This window comes from Plodia interpunctella, chromosome 29 (genome assembly GCF_027563975.2).
Source record: "Plodia interpunctella isolate USDA-ARS_2022_Savannah chromosome 29, ilPloInte3.2, whole genome shotgun sequence".
NCBI classification, from domain to species: Eukaryota; Metazoa; Arthropoda; class Insecta; order Lepidoptera; family Pyralidae; genus Plodia; species Plodia interpunctella.
The window spans coordinates 4,445,635-4,462,510 of record NC_071322.1 but is presented as its reverse complement, the minus strand read 5'-3'; the positions used below and the strand labels follow the sequence as shown (position 1 = coordinate 4,462,510).

At 36.8% G+C, this 16,876-nt stretch overlaps 1 protein-coding gene across 2 annotated transcripts in view; it reads right to left on the bottom strand.

Moving 5' to 3' along the window:
• The window catches only part of LOC128681945 (uncharacterized), a 29,032-nt gene that overhangs the window by 7,449 nt on the left and 4,707 nt on the right, over window positions 1-16,876 (bottom strand). Inside the window, exon 2 of one of the 2 annotated variants that reach the window (XM_053766293.2) lies at window positions 4,876-4,893. The exons of the other annotated variant lie outside the window; for it this stretch is intronic. Coding sequence (XP_053622268.1) covers window positions 4,876-4,893 — 18 coding nt within the window. The remainder of the gene's footprint in view (window positions 1-4,875; window positions 4,894-16,876) is intronic. 2 annotated transcript variants of the gene reach the window in all.

The window sequence follows — 16,876 nt, the reverse complement described above, 5'->3', positions numbered from 1 at the left end:
GATTACGCCACTCGGATGCTATTGTCTATGACTTATTGTGTCCTATGGGAGCATCGGAAGTAAAGTAGATCTAATGGTAATTGGAAGAAAGTCGATGACCTGTTTCGAATGCATCACAAACAATACCTTTTAAATAATATATAATTATGTATGAGATCTGGGAACGTATAGAAGTATAGATAGACCTAGTTTAATGTTTACAAGTTTCACTAGATCTCACTGCGGTCACCAGCCCTTTTGATTCACTGCTTGACTGCTTCATTCATTCTTATGAAGTTCACAAATATAGTCGTGTCCAACGATTCAACAAAATTGTATCGGATAATAAATATAAGATATATTCAAGATATATATTAATATAAATAAAGCATATATTAATAAATATGTATATACCTATCTAAGTAGATATATAAGCGTAGGTACGCTTCATATAAAAATGTATCAACTACCTACGTACCTAGTCTTCGATAATTCATAGGTAATTACACCTTTCTCCTTGCAGATTATTGTAGAAATTCATAGTTTGTTATAGAAATTACTTCCTACATTTCGTCCGCATTCTGATAGCTTTCCTTCCTACAAGCATCATTTACAATCAAATCTTACAATAGCAAGAAAATACAATCTTGACTGCTCTATTCGATCAAACGATCGAGTCGAATCGATTAGTTCGATAAGAAATTTAGTCGATTACACGTTTAGTTCAATTAAATTCGTTTTAAATGATTGGATTTACAATAAATTCGTCTGTCTTTAATTTTTTTTTTTTTGACGGTACCTACGTTAGGTAAGTACCTATATAAGTAATATTTATTTTAGGCCAAAGCAGAATTATATGAAACAATCAAAAATAATCACTATCACTACGTAGTATAAAACAAAGTCGCTTCCAGCTTTCTGTCCCTATGTATTCTTAGATCTTTAAAACTACGCACGTGATTTTGATGTGTTTTTTTAAATAGATAGTGCGATTCCTGAGGAAGGTTTAGATGTATAATTTACTATGGTTTTAACCGGGCGAAGCCGGTACAAGCCGCTAGTTTAGTATAAATTTGAACCTAGTTTTTTTATGTAGCTATGAGTTTCCACTGAAGGTCCACGTAGCTTTTATTATACATATTATAAGACCAACATTTGTCTATTGACGTTAGTGTTTGGAAAAAATCTGCGTTGAAGTTTGTTGTCGCCGCTTCTTCTTCACCTGCGCTTTGGAAGTCGGCAGTAGACTTAGTTTGAGTATTTTTTTACGTCAATTAGTGCTGTACCTATATTATCTTAAATTGAATAAAGAATTTTGAATTAGATTTAATGTTGGTATTTGTGTTTATTATAAAGACTATTGTCTTTAAAGGTAATCCAATCGAACTACGTACATAATCTTAGACAGATATATAAGCCTTCTTATATCTGTGTATTATTTAAACGTTAGATATACATTATTTAACATAAGTATTATTTCTCATTTCCTAGTATTTATTACAAATCAACACCTGACACCGCAAAGGGGCTTCATTACAGTGAAAGGTATTAGATATTACATAGTATTAACTTATAAGCGTAAGTTTGCTTTCGACTCTAGATTGTGGGGAATTCGATACCACTCTCTCTCTCTCATGTTCGAAGGGCAGTTTAATTGGAGGCTGTGACGCCGCGAAGCCCGGGTACAGCGCAAAAACAAACTTCAATGATTATGACAATTTTAAACCCCGACGCAAATAGAGGGGTGTTATAAGTTTGACCGCTAAGTGTGTCTGAGTATACGTGTCACCGTAGCTCATCAACGGGTGAACCGATTTAAATAAATATAAATAAATAAATATATTAGGACAAATCACACAGATTGAGCTAGCCCCAAAGTAAGTTCGAGACTTGTGTTATGGGATACTGACTCAACGATGCTATATTTTATAACATATACATATATGACATATAAACATCCAAGACCCGGGCCAATCAGTCAGAAAAAGATCTTTTTTTTTATTTGATAACTAATTTATATACGGTGGTTCTTAGATATGTTTGATCGAAATCGAAGTCGGGGGTTTTTAATTTGTCTAACAAATATACTTGTTTACCCAAACTATTGCGTAATATCGTGAACTAACGTCCCGCCCCTGCTTCGCACAGGTGTTATATAAACCTTCCTCTTGGATCTCGTTATCTATTTAAAAAACCCGCATCAAAATCCGTTGCGTAGTTTTGAAGATCTAAGCATACATAGGGACAGACGGCGGTTTGTGGACTTTGTTTTATACTGTGCTAATGCGAAAATATTTTGACTGATCTGTAAATAAACGATAAATTCTCAAATTCAAAATTCTTTATTCGACTTAAAGGCCAACGGTGAACACCAAAAATGATTTAATCAGCTGTTTAAGTGTTAAACAATCGTTTAAAAGTAGGTGCCATTAGGATGATATAGTCTTATGATATGAAGTCTTAATACTTAAAACTTTAAGTCTACCGACTTCCAAAGCGCAGGCGAAGAAGCTTCGAAATAACTATGGTTTTGAAGAGAAACTTGTAACCTACACGATCGAGTTTCGATTGTGATCTAGCTGAAGCGATTGGGGTGCTGGACTCCGACGCTTAGCGTCCGAGAAGCTAGAGGGAGAGAGTTCTTCCATTTCGCTCAACCGACTACCATTGTAATTTAGTTAATTTCCTCGCACAATGGCACTATAAATAGAAAGGGGCAATTATTCCGTACAAAATCTAATGAATTTGACTTTTACTCGACTCTCATACATCACGAAATCGGTTCGTTGACCGATGGGCGGTTACCACGAAACATAAAACACGCAGCACGTCATTGCGTATACGCGTTCTCTCTTTTATTACACGATGCGCACACGATATGGGAAAAGGGATAGGTAGGTAGTGGTAGGTAGGTAGTTTTGAGATAAATAAGAATAAAAAATAAGTATACGTATCTGTATTATTATTGTAAAGAGGTAAGTCTTTATGAGCGTATGTTTGAGGCGGGTAATCTCCGAAACCACCAAACCGATTTCCAAAATTCTTTCACCATTGGAAAGGTACATTATTGAAGATTACTATAGGCTGTATTTTATTTCAAAATTCCCACGGGGACGAAGCCCCGGGCAATTAATTCGAAGGATATGAAGCGGGCCCTCGAGGCTTACGCTCAATCTCCGCGGAGGCGACGGAAATTGCTCATAGGCCTAATTTTTAGCCAATAGGGTTATTTAGACTTTGAAAGTAGGTATTCGTTGGCCGTTACAAACTCTGGTGGTCGCGTATAATTGATTTAAGGGCAAACATTCTGTGTCAACATAGTCAACGAATGGTCATGTTTTTTTTTTAAATTTATTTACGTCGGCACTTAACAGCTTTTACCGGATATTGTTCGCATCCACCGGAGTTTACTCTCGCACAATTAACGGGTAACGAGAACAGAGGGTTTTTGCAGCACTAATCTAGTGTTGGAAGTACAAAGATACTCTATTGTCAAGAATATTATGTTTAAGGAAAGAGTAACAACAAAATATTTTATAACATTTCGGTGGCGCAGTGGTAAAGTGCTTGCCTCTGAACCGTGAGGTCCCGGGTTCGATCCCCGGTCGGGTCATGATGGAAAATGATCTTTTTCTGATTGAACCGGGTCTTGGATGTTTATTTATATGTATTTGTTATAAAATATAGTATCGTTGAGTTAGTATCCCGTAACACAAGTCTCGAACTTACTTTGGGGCTAGCTCAATCTGTGTGATTTGTCCTTATATATATATTTATTTATTTATTTCATAACACGCTGTGTTGAGCACCTTTAGATGCCATTAGATGGCAGTGGACGGTCGTAAAACTCATGTCAGATGCTTTTAGGCGACTTGAATAGAAAATCGCCACCGTTAAGACACCAGTGTTAGCAATACCTAACACCCACGATGTGAATAAATAACTATGACACAGTGTTTCTTTCCAGTCACTTTTCAGTTTCTTTTCCGTGCTTATTGTTGTACCTATTTTGTTGAATACAAATCAAATAATAGATTCAAGCATATACGTTTTTATTTACATAAGCGTTTTTATTTCGTGTTCATATCAATGACAATAGCTCGCGTTCCAAGCAACGTACCGCTATGAAACCTATACAAGGTTTTAAGTTAGACTATCCGCTATACAACTGTGGAAGCCGCATCAAATTTCATTCAGTAGTTTTTGCGTAATATGCGAACAAATATACAGACAGACAAACAATTGTTTTGATTTCTATTGGTCACATAATGACCTTCAATAATTATTTTCCTTTAGTATATATGCTATTTACAGACATAGCCCACTTACAGTTTATATATCTATGTGTATAGATGGTGTGGTCCTATTTTAAGGCGTTAACCACACACCTCACATGGGAACTTATATTTTTTTAGACGTTTTTGTACTCAGACCGTGTTATGTTCGCTTGTCAGTGGTTTCCCTCTGTTCTCAGTAACGGTGTCACACGTTGTACAGCTTTCCCGGCGACCTTGTCCTACTTGCATGCGCAGGCGCACCAGCCAGCAAGCTTACAGTTCAATATATATATTTTTAAATGTCACCTTTGACAATTGCCAGAAAGATCATTTTTGCAATCAATGCGTGATAAAAAAATATTTGTCTTGTATTTAGTTTCCTACTAGCTTTTGTTAGCGACTTCGTCCGCGTGAATTACTGCGAATGCGGAACAGATATGGTTTTCATACAAACTTTCACCCTACATTAATTTGGGGGTTGAAAAAAAAAGTAGCCATGTTTGAACGGGTGTCTTTATCTACATGAAAATAAATAAGTATCTATAAGTACCTATCTATATCTATTAAACCCAAGTACATTACAATTTAAGTTATATGTAATAATGGCTTGTCGGCTTACCGTCCTCCACCGAGGAAACTGAAACAAGAAGAAACGAAAAAATATTAGTATAATCTTATTATGGTGTCGCCACGAACATGCACGAGTTTCGCTGATTCACTTGACCTTCGATTTTACATCCCCTGGCTCTGTCTACCCCGTAAGGTATAAAGACGCGATACAGTATCTGTATTAGGGTAGATGACAAGGTCAGAAAATTGTAAAAAATATGTATGCTCTAGATAAAATAGGTAATATGTACCTATTTAAGATCATTGTGATGATTCATAGACAACGCGGCTGGATCATTCATGTCAACGAAAATTTAAAATTTAGGGTTAATTTAAAAAAATAAAATAAAATATACAGTGTAAAATAAAAACAGCTTTGTATAAAAACAGCTTTTATTAAGAAGCCATTATCATAAACGCAAAAATTATGGTAGCTGTCGAACGTCTGTGACGTCACGTATCGTATCGTTCAGTATGGCGCGTTTGGACGAGCTCATAAATGTGTGACTTTATGTTTATCATATCTTGTAAGCACTGATTGTCATTGTCACAGTAAAAATACGTCTTCACGGCATCAGTTTTTTCGCGTAAATATTTTATCCTAATTTAATTCATCATAACGAATTGGGCAAATATTTTTTCGACATAGTAATATTTTGACATACTTACTCGGCATACCTTTTCAATAAGCATAATTATAGTTGAGGCTAATGTATTTTACCATAATTTTGATTGGCATAAAGCTATAGTGTAGCAGTAGGTCAGGGTGCGGCGGGGCGGCCCTCGGGTCACCCATAAGCCGCCTATATGCTTTAGAATATTATGCTTAAAAAATGTTATGCTCGTGGTAGGAATGCGTAAAAAAAATTGTGTCTTAAACATTATGTGCCAAATTAATATTGTGCGTAACTATTATTATGATCAGTAAAAGTATGCCGTGTTAAATTATGACATAAAATTTTATGTCACAAAAATAGGGAGCCATTTTTTCACTGGTGTTTCTAATAAGTCGCCTAAATAAAAATTAGCCATCTATCGTATAATTTCATATCACATACAAAACGTAGTACCTAACCATTACATGCGTGAACTGAATTCAAAAGTATATAATTAAAATTCTACACACGCGGTCTCGTAGACATATTATCACGTTGTCGAACTTGTAATGATACCTATGTAATATTGCCTACTTTTATGTTATTTAATCGTGTATAACAAGACAGAAAAGAATGATATAATACTCTGGCATAGGTCTTGGATATTTATATATTTATATGTAAATGAAATATTGTATCTACGACTTACATTGTTATATAACTGATAAAAAATGATAAGCCCTTCTGTCATGATAGGGACCAACACTGTTTGAATGAGTTTCTTTCGGCATTTCTTCTCAGCAGTGGTCGTTCCGAAATGCTAGTAGTTCGTAGCTTTGGCACGTAAATATTAATTTAATTTAGAATATGACGTGTGAAAGTGCCTGTGAAAGCCTAATTTCTGAATAAATTATTTGATTTTTATTTTTGATTTTGAATTAGTATCCCATAAGAATCAGGTCTCGAACTTGCTGTGTCCATAAATATCTACTTTTGTCTAACACAAATTTACACTGATAAACAACTTTTTGAGATTTCTAGGTTATAAATTTTTGATAGATCTATATTTGGTAAATATATATTACTTTTGGTTATTTAAAGAACATTTACTCACGGATTTAATAAGTACTTCGTTATACGGAGTACCTACTAATTCCATGCATTTACTTTCGACATAGGTAATTTTTTTCAGTCATAAAATTCTCAATCATACTCTATAACCGTCGAATGTAAGGCAAATAAAAGCTTTCATACAAACTATGCAATGGTCATGCATCTGTTCGAGTTCGGCGACAGTGTGTATCCGCCATTACGTCCACTCAAAAACGGATCAATTTCAAATTTTTAGACAAAAATATTTCGACATTATTCTTTAACCGAAATACCTCTTAAATTAGTCACGTCCGTGTGTCTGTCTGTTAGAAACGTGCGATTAGTAACGCTATACTGTGCTCGTATGTAGAGGTATGCGAATTTTGAACAAAACAGGTTTTGCGAAAATGAAAGTAGCGCCATACAATGATAGAATATTACATGCTGTGGCATAATTGCTGTGTTAAGAAATGAACACATGTTGTTTTCAGTCTTCTATTATTAGAAATACATATCACGTCTATATCCCTTACGGGGCGGACGGACTTGTTGGTGAAATTGAGATTCAATAATGTTGCTAGCCTGTCGCCTATGAGAAGAATCTCCAGTTTATAGGCTTGATCGACTTTTACAATTTGCGCGGGAGGATAAGCAGTTGGTAGGTATAGGGTTCAGGGATTAATAAAATAAGTTTTATTACCACGTAATATGTAGGTACACACCATGCAACCGACGCACACTCGGATCCAGTCAATGGCCGAATGACGTGCCTGACGCATGCGCGCGTACACTACAGTAGGTTCTATGTATTTCTGTCGCTCCGAGACCTTTAAGACTTTAGAAATAATTTGACGACCTCGGTGGCGCAGTGGTAGTGGTAGTGCCTGAACCGAGAGGTCCCGGGTTCGAACCCCGGTCGGGCCATGATAGAAAATGATCTTTTTCTGATTGGCCCGGGTCTTGGATGTTTATCTATATATGTATATGTTATAAAATATAGTATCGTTGAGTTAGTATCCCATAACACAAGGCTCGAACTAATTTTGGTGCTAGCCCAATCTGTGTAATTTATCCTAATATATTTATTTATTATTTATATCTAAAAAATAACTAACAATCTCTCTCTCTCTCTTATCAAATGACAAATTGCAACTCGTGGAATTAGTAGGTACTCCGGGAAGTACCTAGGTACTATTTCCATGAGGCAAAGCAACTACCTTATCAAATGATTGACATTTTCGATGAGACACAGCGTTTTGCCGCCATTTCTGTGACAGCCGCTGCTGGCTGGTGACGTCACAAGCCGGTCACGTACTGTGAGTGAAAGTAGACACCTGTTTTGAAGATCCAATGGTATTTCTACTATGTCGCTTAGATGGGAGCAACGCTAGGAGGAACGTAAGTTTAAACTTTTTAATAATAACCAAGCCCTTCTTCTTTTTTACGGTGTGGTCGTTCCGAAATGCCAGTAGTTTGTCGCTTGTGAGAAATAAACGTAAATATAAAAATTGACGAGAAAAAGTGCATCTGAAGATCTAGTTTCTGAATAAATGATTTGAATTCGAAGAGTTCTGTAGCCAAATGGCAAAAGTGGAACCCTTATAGATTCGTCATGTCCGTCCGTATGTCACAGCCATTTTTTTCCGCAACTATAAGAATTATATACTGTTGAAAAGAGAATGATAAAACTGAAAAAAATATATGATGTGCAATACTACGTAATCTTCCACCGAAAATTAGTTCGAACGAGATTTAGTTTTTTTATACGTCCATAAATCGTAAACCGCAATTTGTGTTATGTTACTTGCTGCGGAACGGAACCCTTCGTGGGCGAGTCCGACTCGCACTTGGCCGCTTTTTTTTTATGGCTCCATCGTACGACAGAACGATGATTTTGCCAATGTCAAAGTTGAAAACAGTAAAATTTAACACATATATAAAAACAACACGGGATTTGTAGGTATTTATTTACTAAATCCATGAAAAACACTTGTTATAAGTATGTCAACGGTAAAGTATAAGTGACAAAAATTACGTAAACAAAAATACTTTCAACTATGGTGAAGAATCCAACAAGAAGAGATTAAGATTTAAAAAAAAACATTTCCTTTCATTGAGATGCCGATGTTGCAACCACAAACTGCCATACCGGGACAATAACCTTAAAAACCACAGTTAATACACGGTTACGTAACAATATTTTTAATGTCTGTCTGACAAACACACATTTTAGGTTAGTTTTTACGATTTTAAAGACAGGTAATGACAGATTCAACATCTAGGTACTTGCGGCCCGTCCCGGGTAAAAACAATAATTTACATGCCTAAACGTGCCTCAGTAATCACGCTATCTATTGGTGGAAACCGTACAAAAATCCGTCTGGTAGTTTTTGAGTTTACAGCGTTAATACAGGGAGACGCGACAGAGGGACTTATTTTCATAGTAAGTATGTAAAGATATTACTTTAAACATGGCGAAACTAGCAAGGTTCCTTGCATGTAGCACTACGGAACCCTAAATACATTGTATGTTATGGCTAAACTCCGAATTGCGGCTACAGTCTAGATGTAACCAACTGAGACCGGCTGCACCTAGATCTAGCCGGCGAAACCTAGGTGAACCGCACCATCTGAAGATCCAATATATCGCCAATAATCCGAGATTTTGACAATAACAAGTTATATGTGAAAGCTCGCTCGAAAGAAACGCGTGCGAAGCAATGAGCCAAAAACTAGTCTCAACTAATATTATAAATGCGAAAGTAAGTTTGTTTGTTAACTCTTGACGTGTTATCTACTCAATCAATCTTCTTGAAATTTCGCATAAGTATGGAGAAGGACATAGGGTGCCTTCCCTTCCGGAAAAAACTATTGTTCCCGTGGGATTTGCGAAAAACCTGTATTCTGTTATACGTGGCGATACCATGAAACGGAATGCTAATACAATAAATTTCGAAATAAAACACTAGATGGCGCTGTATGTTTTTTAAAACGCGCTATGGATGTTTTATTTAAACTATCCCAATACCATTTTAAAACGAAGATAAAGTTGTTCCCGAGGACATTTAATTTAAGCGGACGAAGCCGCGGATAATCTGCTAGAGTTGTATGTCAACATTGGCTAGTAGTAACACTGGTTTTGCATTAGTAAATGTGAGAAAGTCAAGTGCTGTATTGACCTTACCGTACATATTAAATGAAAGTATCTAGTTTTCATTATATACAAATATGAAGCTAATATATTATACATAGGTACTTGTAGTAAACGGGTATTAACTTTTAATAATACTAATTAATCTTTACCGATTAATTATATATCGATTAACTATATAACCATCTTACGGGTTATACAATATACGTACTCCTCAAGATGTTTTTTTTTTCACCGGAAGCAAGTGTTGGTCGATGTAAACTACTACACATTAGTCAGATTGGTATACAAACTCCTGTGGCACGAGTAGGATTCGAACCTGGGACCTGTCGATCCACAGGCGTGCGTCTTAACCATTACACCACCGCCGTTTCAATATGAGTGTGCGGAATTTCAAAGCTACTTTGCTGTTGGCTGTACTGTAAATGATAATTAAGTAACATGTATGCAAGTTTGTCTGTTTATTATAATTATGTAAATATAATTTCAAGTAGAGATGTCGCTGTCGCCAGCTCATCAAAACCGGTACGGAACACCTTTCCCCAATAGAAAACTGATGTCGATAACCTTAACATCATTTGAGAGAATCGGCATTGTAAATTGGCTTCTTGGAAGGCTGGGTTGACGTCAGGCTGGGATGTGAAATATGTAATACTAACTGCGCCCCCTGCGGCTTCGCTGCCGCGGGAGTTTCGGGATAAAAAGTACACTATGTGTTATTCCAGGTTATATTCTGCCCGTGTACCAGATTTCATAACAATCCGTCCGGTAGATTTTGCGTGAAAGAGTAACAAACATACACACTCACATACAACTTTCGCATTTATAATATTAGTGGGATTCCGAATTTCGAGGTTATTTTTTACGCTGACTTGGGTTTTGTAGCGTCACAGCCCGGAGGGCCACATGGAGAATAGGCTAATTGACAATTTTTTGTTTTGATGACTACTTATAGGAGCACAGATTAGGAGTGACGTCACAACTTGCTAAAATGTCCGCTAAGAAAGCTACGTTTGTTATTTTACGTTTATGGTGATGACTAGCTACTGGCTTTTGACCGCGGCTTCGCCCGTATTTATTTCATGCATCCGCTCAAACTTATTATTGTCGATATCTCGGGTTCTAAGCAACGTATCGCGATGAAACCTAAACCACAATTTAATTTAGACCACCCGCAAATTCCATCCAGTAGGTTTTGCGTAACGCGCGAACAATCAGACAGAAATTCTAAATTGGCTTCCATTAGATTTTGTCCAATAATAGTATCAGCTTCCAAGGTTTCCTTTACTCGCCTCGTACGACACGGGAGGACATAGATACGTACGTACATTTGCAAAAATAGCATTCTCAAAGAGCACAAGCAAGCTTGTAAAACCACAGTCGAGTCTTCAAAACTTTAAATATATTTCTTACCGCGAACGAAGCTTTGCGGCGTCACAGCCGAAGCCTCGGTAAGAAAACGAAGCTACTATACCACAAAATTAACACTAAAAAACCTTTACCGATGGTTGGTTATGTAACACACATGTATGGATGGAGTCTGTGAAAGCGGAGAAAGTTCATGAGATGACCGTCAAAAGATTGTATGAATTGATGTGTGTTGTGCGTATTGGTTGTGTGCTCCACAGATTCAGATTCTTTATTGCAATACACAGGTTCAAAGGATAGGGTCAAACATAAAATGATAAAGTACAAATTACGTCATGCATGGGCACAACAAACATGAGATGCCTTTTTAATAAAGTAAATCATTTTATCATCAAAAAAACTCTGATAAATTATAGCACACAGGCGTAGCCCCCGGGGCGGAAACATCTTTAGATGAATCTATATTTTTTTTGTGAACAAATCACACCAATCTGTGTGTTAGCACCAAAATACTACGGCTACTTTTGTTATGGGATACTAGGTCTGAAGAAAGAAGAAGAGTTACAATGGTCCAGTTAAACTATAGTAAATATATGTTTCAGTCGTATGAGCATCTTCTGTATAGGTATCGTTACGCTTTGTCGGTACAGTTCTGTTAAATTTCTCTAATAATTTTGACTCCTTACTACCAAAAATTGTTCGGCCACGAGAACGAAGTCGCGGGCATCAGCTAGTACTCTATAAATATGCTCTTCATAATCGTATTCCTCATGGCTGAGGGTCGTGGTCATTACGTGGAATGAAACACACACAACAACTTTCTTTGCATTAGTAATGGAGTGGTTTGTCATTGCCTTCTCCATTTCACACACCAAGTTAATAATCAACCGGTGTGCAAGCTCAATTCGTTGTAGCTATACAATATATATCGCTGAATCGCCATACATTGGCGGATTCGACGTCCATCACTGGCTTTTCATTGGGATAATTAAAAGCTCTCATACATACTGCGCAATGTTCATGCATTCGCGTCGGCATCTGTTAATGCGGCGATAATGTATAACGATTATTTTTGCAACACGCGAAGTTATAAAATGTATTGTGCAATAAAAAAGATTTGATTGTAAATTAAACAACTTTCTTCGATCGTTGTTTTACTTTCAGATATTATTACGTTTTAATAACGCGTTTGTATGAATAAGTAAATTAAAAATTATATACTGAACTGAATTTACAAGCTTTTATTTAACATGCTATGTGTATATGTGTGTAATGTCTCGGGTGGAATCTTGCAACTCAACTTTGAAGCAGATATCTTCAACCGATTGAGCTGAAATTTTGTACACACTTATATGTTTTTGATGAAATTTGGTATTCATGTAGTTACTTACAGAACCCACATCCACAGGCTACTTTTTTTTCAAAAATTCACCCTCCAAATGACTATAATGGGGTCTGAAAGTTTGTATGAAAATCGTGTCTGTTCCGCTTTCGCAGAGAAATTAACGCGGGCGAAGTCGCTGTCCAAAGCTAGTTACCTATATATACCTACAACAAAAAGGTAAAATATTTTTTTACGCACACGCAGCGTTCGGAGTTGTGAAGCCGCGAAGCCCAGTGCAAGAAAACTTAAATCTTTTCGGCTGTGATTTTCCACCCGGCTACTTGGAAATGCTATTATGCCAAGGCTATATGTCCCTTAGTCGCCTCGTACGTCATCCACGAGCTACGGAAGTTGCAAATCGGAGAAAATCAGACATTATATAGATTACGTTCTTAATAAACCAGTTTAAAGATCCATTTTAAATTATTCAAACTGGTTTCATTTTAATTTCCTCAACATTGAAATTTGGCGAATGAAAGTTAGAAAGTAAATACATATATCATAAATAGTTTTATATCGATTCGGGAAATATGGCTAGCGAAAGTGATTAAAGCGAGTAGTCGATTTATTTATCGGTAAATAACTAGTGGAGACAGCCGTTAAGACGATAATAAACACGAAAGATAAAAATGATTTTTTACAAAAATGTAATTTTTGGAGTCTGAAACAGTTCTCCGACAATTGCTTCATCTACGAACGATTCGCCGACAGAATAGAGGAGACATTCTGTCGGCGAATCGTTCGTAGATGAAGGGATCTGTCGTTCAAACGCCCGATGTCGAAACATTCTGTCGACGAAACGTTCGTAGACGAAGCAATTGTCGGAGAACCGTTTCAGACTCAATTCTTGCATTCAACGTATGACAAAGAACCATTTCGGCGCAGTAAACCGTTGTGGAGAATCCTCGTCAGGAACCAACCCTGGATGAACCATCAAGTCGTGCACATTAATGCATTGTCATGGCAATTTGAAGCGACGTGGCAAATATTCAACATAATACAAACAAAAGTAGTGAAGAAGTAGTGGAAATTTAACTTGCAAAATTTGATTACAGGCAGACATCGGGTCATGAAATTACAAACTGCCCATGAGTCGTCTACTCAGGTCTTTAGATAGATAGCTTTCTAGCTAAAGACCTGAAGAGACTCATGGGCAGTTTTGTATATCAACCCCCATCCCCACCCCCTAATGGGGGTGAGTTTGAATGATAAACAATGAAGAGGCTCTGTACAGTGGATGGAGTTGAAGACAATAGCGAAGTGGAGTAGAATTTGAAAGCGGCCAAGGAAGAACCAAATCAAATCATTTATTCAGAAATTAGATCTTCACAGGCACTTTTTCACGTCAAATTTTACATTAAATAGTAATTTCTCACTAACTACAAACTACTGGCATTTCGGAACGACCACTGCTGAGAAGAAATGCCGAAAGAAACTCATTTGAACAGTGTTGGTGCCTATCATGCCAGAAGGGCTTAGATACCATTATTGTTTCTTACAATTTTTAACCATAGATGTATTAAATAGTTCTTTAATACATCTATGATAAAAACATGTTATGATTGTGACACGGGCGCTGCTGATAAAAAAATCTAGATGTAAAATACAATTAAAGAAACGAGCTGAACCTGGGAATTCCCCCAGACGAAAAAGATATACGACCAAACATACATAATACAATTGTATTTTACATTCCTAACAAGCTTTCGCGAGCCGCGCGAATCATAAAGTCTTTGAAAGTCAATTATTTTTATGCAAATAATCTAATTTATATGTAAAATTGTGCATAATAATATGTCTCAGTTCATTCCTAATTTAAAGGTAACTCTTTTCACTAGCGATTTGATTAAATTGATATGAGAGGCTACGATGAAACAGTATTTCATACAATCTATATTTCCAGCGGTTCCAGCAGCCGGAATAAAAATAAAAAACCAACGATCCAGCGACTCACTCACGATATCAGACGATTAAAATCAGAAAACTTTTGTATCTAGGCCACATAATGTGAATCAACAAATATGAGCTCCATCAACTTATGATAAAAGGCGAGATCCGATGTGGAGAAGAATTTTGTGGCCGAGAAGTCAACACCAATGGTACAGTCGGCAGCACATAAATCTACCCAAATTCATTGCAAACTCGTCGCTATTACCGCGCCATAGAGTTTCATGCAGGGTATGCATACTTGATGTGCTGTTGACTGTACAACAAAAGTACGCGATCATTGTTCCGAGTAGCCGTTTCAGACACAGATCGCATTGACGAATTGACGAAAGAAGAAGAATAATCAAACTACTGAGTGCATATTTCTGTCCCAAATCATATTTCTCTCAACTTTCAAGTTGTTATCAGCGCCTCCCACACTCAACTCAAACAATTTCTCCTAAACTCGACCTGTCGCATTGCATTGTTTGTAAGTAAGCTCTCACGCGATCTCCGTCACAGATTACCAATTTGAATATAGAGGGTGCAATGCTGTAGAGGATTTTTCTGACAGAGTTTTTTATACAATTCAATATTTCCTTTTCATGCCAACACTAGCGGCTCGTCCCGACTTCGCTCGGGCAAAACCATACTAAATTAAACATACACCGAAACTTTCAGGAATCGTGCAATAATCCCGTTAATTGAGTTTATTGCCGTTAATTGAATTAATCGCGTTCGTTAAGGCGTGTCTTTTTATAATTATGTAAAAGGTTGACATATAAGACTGTGGTAAAGATTAATTCAAAAAATTGTAATAGATCAAGAATTTGCAAATGTTTTAATTAATTAACTAAATCTGGATCTTATATCCACATTTGTCAATTGACGTGTTTGGAGCAAAGGCTGCGGTGAAGTTTGTTTCGCCGCTTCTTCACATGCGCTTTGGAAGTCCGCGGTAGACTGTTTTAAATAAAATTTTGACGTCATCAAGTGATCTATATCTTAGAATAAAGAGTTTCGAATTCGAATGAATGGCTAAGTATGATGAAACTTATATTACCGGGCTCGTCACGTCATCCATTGAACAATTTGAACCTCTGTTCAATGGCCGAGAGTGAGTAATTTCATTTTATCTATGATCTAAGTTCGATGACCGAGCTAACTTCATTTTAATGTTAGGGCCATTAAGTTTCGTTACGCAGCTTTAGAATCGTAGCGGCCTCAGGTGGTTATAGACGCAATATTTATTTGTTTTCGAGTGTGTTATTGCTTACACTGGTGTTACATTCCATTCAAATCGTCTCACATTACCTATACGCAGTGATTGCATCATTTTGCGACTTGCGAAAATGAAAAACAAAAACGTTTATTAGAGACAATGTCGCCTTGCTATACGGCCATGGAATGTAGAATTAAATAGAGTTTGATATGCAATAACTATTTATTTATTTATTCTATACATTAAGTACCTATTTGTGTTTAACTTTGGACGTACGAGACAATCGCAATCTAAGCAATTTGCAATTGTTATTTTGTTTAAATATATTTTTTATTTGCAATAACTTATCGATAACTGATCGATCTTGGTTGGTAACACTCAATAATATCGAGTGACTAAGGGACACATAGCTTTAGACAGCTATATAGAATTCCTTAAATCAAAGCCTAATCCTCAAAATGGTAAGGTTACTTTTACGCTGACTGCGTGCTTCGTGGCGTCACACACAGCCCCGAACACAACCTGATACATACATACGGACATGCGGAGATGAAAGAGAATTTATACATTCGTCGCTTTGTTCATCAACTTTTTATTATATTTCAAAGAGGCTAGTCGAGTGTAGGTATCTCGTGACCAAACGGCTGGATGCTTTTTTGAATGCTCAACATTGCAGTGCAAAGCGGCAATGCTGCCAGCCTTATGGGCACTTTGCCGCAGGACAACGCGCTTGGTGGTTTACATAATTTGTAACACATATATTTTTTATTAAGTTTTTTAAGATTAGTTATACTAATATTATAAAGAAGTAAGCCGGTAAGCGCTTGTGAGTTGTGTATGTTTGAGGCGGGCAATATCCGAAGCTACCAAACCGATTTAAAAATTTCTTTCACCATTAGAAAGCTACATTATCTGGAATTTCTATAGGCATATATTTGATTTGAAATAAATTAATTTTCAGCCAGATCAATCAACACTTATAAAGTAACCCGAAAAAAGCGCTAACGAAAATGTAATTTGAAGTACCGATAGAGAAGCACATAGGGCATCTTTCATCCTATAAAAATAACTGTTCCCGTGGGAAATTCACGCGAGCAAATCCATTAAAATATCTAAATTGAATCAGCAGAACCTCCATTGCGCTACGACCTCGCTGGCAGCAAACAATTCAAGAAAGGCAGGGAAAGCCGCGCCGTCCGCCGGATAGCGGTCATTTGGCGGCCGTCATCTGCCGTGGGACCGTTTTTTTGCACAATACACATCCCCGGATGG